Source organism: Solanum stenotomum, chromosome 2 (assembly GCF_019186545.1).
Source record: "Solanum stenotomum isolate F172 chromosome 2, ASM1918654v1, whole genome shotgun sequence".
Taxonomy (NCBI): Eukaryota; Viridiplantae; Streptophyta; class Magnoliopsida; order Solanales; family Solanaceae; genus Solanum; species Solanum stenotomum.
Window position 1 is genome coordinate 40,486,417 of NC_064283.1, and position 6,496 is coordinate 40,492,912.

Genomic DNA, 6,496 nt, shown 5'->3' on the forward strand with positions numbered 1-6,496 from the left:
TCTCTTCTTCAACCTACTGCACATATAACATCAACCACGATATATCCATGTCCCCAATTAGCATTGCTACCCTGGCCTCTTTGCTCGATAGACGGGACAACCCAGCAACAAACATACTCATTATACTCCTCATATCTGTAACCATCTCCGGAGCTTATCGGGATAGTTGGGTGAACTTCAATCAATACTCATGAACACTCAGTGACTCCTACTTAAGGATAAGAAATACTCATACCTTAGCCTCTATCAGTTCTCGGGGAAAGAAATGTCCCAGGAAGGCCTCCTCAAAATATGACCAACTCGCAGGTGATGCATCCTCATCTCTACTCTATTTCAACTTATCAAACCAAGTCCTATCAACACTCTTCAATTGATGTGCAACTAGTTCAACTCGCTCAGTATCGATAACATGCATAACCTCAAATACCTTCTTTAGTTCCTTAATAAAATCTTTGGATTCTCTGTAGTGCTCGAACATGTGAAACTTGGAGGATTCATCCTTAAGAACTCGGGGATCCTCGAAGTGTCAGCTACATCCTGTCGATTCCCTCTCTGCTGCCCAACTTGGTTGGTCACAACTTGGCTCAACATCGAGATAGGCTCACGGAACTTAGCATTTGTAACTTCCCCTTCCGGTTGCACTTCAGGTGCATTCGGTAACTCTTGCTCCTCAACATTACGCCTAGCAAGGAGATCTCTGACAGCTCTTCGTGGAGGCATGATAATCTGAAAACACGCGCAAGCATGAATTAGAAGGAAACTTTTTAGAGATCAAACTCTAACGCACGAAATAAGTGTGAAAGAAGTGAGAAATTTTCCTATGTGCTATAGCCTCCTAATTATAGATGTGGCGCGCATCACACCGATAGCATACATAGCTTCATAGACTCCCTAGGACTCTTGAACTCTCGGCTCTGATACCAAGTTTGTCAAGCCCTGAGCCTACACCCCGGACATGGCTGGCACTCGAGAACCATTGTTGGCCCCAAGCAAACCCTTGTTCTGGCTTACTTAACTCAGCGGAAGACTTAACTTAACAAGATAATCTCAAAACATAACTTTAAAGAGATATAAAACTTAGCCAAAATGATGACTGAAGTCTTTAAACAACATCTGTATGATAAAGTAAAGGCAACTGAACTACTAACTATCTATGAATCCTCTAAAACAAAGAGGTATGTCGGGACAGGACCACCGATCATTCTAACAATTGAAAACTAGAAAGCAATGTAAAAAGGAGACATCCAGAACCAAGGAGGCTCACCAACTGACTCTGAGTGTTGAACCTAATCAAGGAGGCGTTGGATGCTGATCCTGGTTACCAGCGTCTGCATCATAATACGATGCAGACCAATTGACATCAGTACATTCAATGTACGAGTATGCGAGTTGGAATGCTAAACATAACATAGGCTTGAAACACTTACCTTGGCTCTTCGCTACTCATGAATAACTTCACTCAAAATAAAGCAAAGAAACACATTCAAGTATGAAAATCTTTATAAAATAGTAAAAGCAACATAGCTTGTTAAATAAAATGCAATAAGAAACTCAACTTTACTCATGTAACAAAATAATATAGTTTTTGTGGGAGTTTCTCTAACCGACAACCACCACTATGAGCCTAAGTGGTGATACAATGTCTTGTCCACGCTGCCAGAACTGTCCTATACTTTGTCGTCATATAGGACGCTTAACTTAGTGGATCCACTAGTCTATGCTAAAAGAATCTTATGGAGTCATCTAAAAAGTATGATCCTATACTACCTATGATGGCTACATGGTTTATGGAGACTTGAGTTAATATGAACTCGCATCCCCATATCGGTGTTCAATACTACTCCCAAAATATACTTATCTCATATGTTTTTAAAACAAACTTCTTTCTTTGGTTTTTGAGGTAATTACTCAATACTTAGATTAAAAGCTATCTTAGAATCCGTGTTCCCTTTCTTGCTCAAATGTGAAAACATTTTAAACTCTTGGGAATACTTAGATCCGTTATAGCTTTTTGAAAAATGAACTCAACTCTTTGCTCTTTCCTTAACTCGAAACTTAAGTCTTAAAACAAAGTTAAAACGTTTGTGAAAGACTTTTGAAAACTTTATAAACTCCTCTTAACTTCACTTGACTTTACTCTTAACTTTACTTGACTTGACTCTTAACTTTCCTTCAATTGAATTATGGATTCCAGGATTGTGATTTGTGATAGGAAAGATCTCATGATGTTTAGGAGTGTTTGTAGATAGCTAAACATGAGAAAAGATCAAGAAATCACCGTCTTGGAACAAGTCTGCGACGTGAAGTTTCATTTAAATAATTGATCGCGAAAATTAAATTTTGAGGCAAACGAGTCCACATCCTAACCGCGACGTGGAGCTGACTTTTATTCACTAAGGGAGCAAGTCCGCGACGCGGACTTGCGTGCCAAAACCTACTCGACTTTTCCTTCTACGTTTTCCAACCCCAATTCGCCTAAACTCGACTATTGTTCTCAAATTCATTTTAGATTCAGATACCCAACACATGTATGGTAATTTATGGTAATTTATGGTAATTTATGGTAATTTATTTCAAATTCTTTTTAGGGTAGAATCTTCCAGAACATTTGTAGTCATTTATTTTCTCACTCTATTACCTTGACATTATGAATGATCTATTGTAATTGTGTAAGTACGTATTTATATTAATATATAATAAATATAGATGACCTAGACTTGAACTTGGGGCTTCAGCATGGATCGGAACTTACAACAAATATTTTTTAGAAAGCTTAAATATTTGCTCTATAAATAACAATGTTTTTACAGACAAGAATAATATATATAGAAAGAAAGGTCATATCATATATATATCTCTAATGCGATACAAACTATACAAAATAGGTCCAAATTAAAGTTCTAAAGAGACAAAATAACTCAAGATAGAGATAATGATAATTTATGTTCACTCAATAATAATATTGTGAACATCACTTTTGAGAAATCTTTTCACAATATTCAGGCATGGTTGCAAAACGGCATTCCTCTATGCTTCGTCAACAACTTTTTTTGTATCTCCTTTGAAAATATCAGTAGGAATAATATGATGGACCAACCACATTTTCTCATTTATTAACTGATGAATCTTGTCAAGTTGGTGACAAATTAATAAACGAGTAATAAGCTTGATATTAGCAATGGATGATTGAAGAAGCATCTTCTTTGATTCATCATCTTCGTCTATATTTGTTTCTACACTTAAGTATCTGTCCATTTCGGGGAAACCAATGGACCGTCGGATTCCTTTGGTGTAATATGCATCTGGAATGAAAATTTGTCCCACCTCATCCACTATCCCTGCATGCAACATAAATTTAAAGAAGAGTTTTATTTAGTGGAACATAGATTTGATAACCAAAAAATATTATTAAAAAAATAATATAAGAAATTTCTTTAGCTAGATGCATGATTATATCTTGATTGATACATAAAACAATTACAAAAATTACCTGCATTGACCATTTGACTAACCCTCATGTCAACTCTACGGTTCAAGACTAATTGCTCTACATCAATCCAAATAAAGCAAGTATCATACTTATATTTGAACATGAACATAGGGTCTTCCACAAGTTTTTCAATATACGAATTTGACCCTCCAACAATAATTGGAAGATGTTGAGTCTTCAAGAAACCTTCTATGTAGACAATAGCTTGCAAACAAAAATCTTCAGCTGTGAAGTCGGAATCTGGCTCAATTTCAACTAAGGAAATGTTATCAAATTAACTTTCTCAGAATTGGAATAAATAATTTTTTTATAGTAAAGTATATTTTCCTCTAGAATCTACAATTACTACTATTCAATTATCTAGGTAGTCATTTGATATAAATATTGTTGGAAATAAATATATACCTAACAAATAGTGTCGTACACCTTGTTTCTCAGTATGTGTAATCTTGTTTGTAACAATTTCAAGTCCCTTATATGCTTGCATTTTGTCCGAGTTGATTATTTCTCCTCGTAAATGGGTGGCAAGGTCAATAGAGAGACGGGATTTTTCTGTTCTTGTTGCTACCATTATGAACACCACTTTATTCTTGTTGAACTTGTTATTGTTGATGAAATTATTAATTTTAGCTACACAAAAAAAATAAGAAAATAATTAGTTTACAATAGTAAATAATCTCATGAAAATCACTCATGCATACAGTCAGACATTAAAAAATCTTGTAAATATAAAGTTAATAAGTAAAAACCTTTCTTGAGATGGAATATACTATGTAAAAAAAAATCTTGATGGTGGCTATGAAAGAAATTGCATTCAACTTTTTTAGTAAAATTTGTTTGTAGACTTTATTAATTGACATACCATATTTAGAATTACTGATATCTTTTAGGATAAAATGACTTTTAAAAAATTTATAACTTGAATTTTTGTAATTATTATTAAATATATTTTACGACAAAGTTATTAGATGTACATAATAAGGAGATCACGTACAATTGGGCTTTTATAGTAAAAATGGGACTATAAACTTTTTAATTGGTTGCCAAATTAGAAAAAAAAAAAAAATATATATATATATATATATATATAATTCATATCTTTTAGGATAAGAATTGTTCTTGAAAAAATATACAAATACGTCACCTTTAATTTTGGTGATTAAGCATAACTAATTTTAGGATGACATTTCTAGATGTACATTGTTAAGAGATCACCTACAGAATTGACGAAAAAACTGATTACAAAAGGATTGTAAAAAGAACTCAATAATCTTTCTGACGTAATATATTCAAGTGATAATGCGTCAATTCTTACACTATTTAACAACATGTCATAAGTGTCAAGTCTAATTCAATTTGAGGGAAGGGAACAATTATCGATAACTATTTCAATTACGAGTATCTATATTAACTTGTGCAGCATATAATAATAGATAAAGATTTAATTGAATCAAGATTCCATCACCATGATTGAATTAGGTAGAATATATTTCCTTAAATAATCATTACCGATAGATTGCAAATTTACTATTTTCTCTTCTTTGTCAATTTAACAATTTTAAATTTTGAGAAGAATTCTATTCTTTCAAATTCTTTTAGGGTAGAATCTCCCCGAACATTTATGGTCATTTATTTTCTCACTCTATTACCTTGACATTATGAATGATCTCATGTAATTGTGTAAGTACGTATTTCTGTTAATATATATTAAATATAGAAGACTTGGACTTGGATCGGAACTTAAAATCTATATTTTTTATAAAGCTTAAATATTTGCTCTATAAATAACAATGTTTTTACAGACAAGAATAATATATATGGAAAGAAGGGCGATATCAACTATATAATTGTAATGCGATACAAACCGTACAAAATAGGTCCAAATTAAAGAGCCGACAAGACAAATTAACTCAAGATAGAGATAATGATAGTTTATGTTCACTTAATAATAATATTGTGATCATCACTTTTGAGAAATCTTTTCACAATATCCAGGCAAGGTTGCAAAACGGTATTCCTCCATGCTTCGTCAACAACTTCTTTTCTATATTTTTTGAAAACGTCAGTAGCAATAATATGATGCACCAACCACATTTTCTCATTTATTAACCGTTGAATCTTGTCAAGTTGGTGACAAATTAATAAACGAGTATTACGGTTGATATTTGCAATTGATGATTGAAGAAGCATCTTCTTTGATTCATCATCTTCGTCTATATTTGTTTCTTTTCTTAAATATCATTCCATTTCTGGGACACCAATTGACCATCGGATTCCTCTGGTTTAATTTGCATTTGGAATGAAAATCTGTCTCACCTTATCCGCTCGCCCTGCATGCAACATAAATTTAAAGAAGAATTTTATTTAGTGGAACATAGATTTGATAACCAAAAATATTTTTAAGAAAATTATTTAAGAAATTATTTTAGCTAGATGCATGATTATATCTTAACTGATAAATAAAACAATTACAAAAATTACCTACATTGACCATTTGATGAACCCTCGTGTCAACTCTACGGTTCAAGACTGATTGCTCTACATCAATATAAATAAAGCAAGTATCACACTTATATTTGAATATGAACACATGGTCTTCCACAAGTTTTTCAATATACGAATTTGACCCTCCAACAATAATTGGAACAGGTTGAGTCTTCAAAAAAAATTCTATGTAGACAATAGCTTACAAACAAAAACCTTCAGCTGTGAAATCGGAATCTGGCTCAATTTCACCTAAGAAAATGTGATCAAATTAACTTTCTCGTAATTGGAATAAATAATTTTTTAATCGTAAGTATATTTTCTACTAGAATCTACAATTACTAGTATTAAATTATCTAGGTAGTCATTTTATATAAATACTGTTGGAAATAAATATATATACCTATCAAATTGTGTTGTACACCTTATTTCTAAGTTGTGTGTGACCTTGTTTGTAACAATTATCAGTCCCTACTATACTTGCATTTTGTCCGAGTTGATTATATCTCCTCGAAAATGGGG

The 6,496-nt window shown here is 32.7% G+C and overlaps 1 protein-coding gene across 1 annotated transcript; it reads right to left on the bottom strand.

Moving 5' to 3' along the window:
* Nucleotides 1–3,027: 3,027 nt before the first annotated feature.
* Nucleotides 3,028–4,061, bottom strand: LOC125855978 (adenylate isopentenyltransferase 5, chloroplastic-like). The gene is made up of 3 exons (XM_049535604.1): nucleotides 3,896–4,061; nucleotides 3,677–3,745; nucleotides 3,028–3,338 (listed from the first exon to the last, which is right to left on the bottom strand). The coding sequence occupies exons 1-3, from the start codon at nucleotides 4,059–4,061 to the stop codon at nucleotides 3,028–3,030; spliced, it is 546 nt and encodes a 181-aa protein (XP_049391561.1).
* Nucleotides 4,062–6,496: the final 2,435 nt, after the last annotated feature.

Bases quoted from the DNA above. Each gene is read 5' to 3' on its own strand.
- LOC125855978 (XM_049535604.1), bottom strand. From the start codon at position 4,061: ATGGTAGCAACAAGAACAGAAAAATCCCGTCTCTCTATTGACCTTGCC. The intron at 3,746-3,895 runs GTATATATTTAT...ACATTTCCTTAG, and splicing joins TGTACGACACTATTTGTTAG to TTGAAATTGAGCCAGATTCC. The intron at 3,339-3,676 runs GTTTCTTGAAGA...TGTTGCATGCAG, and splicing joins AGCTATTGTCTACATAGAAG to GGATAGTGGATGAGGTGGGA.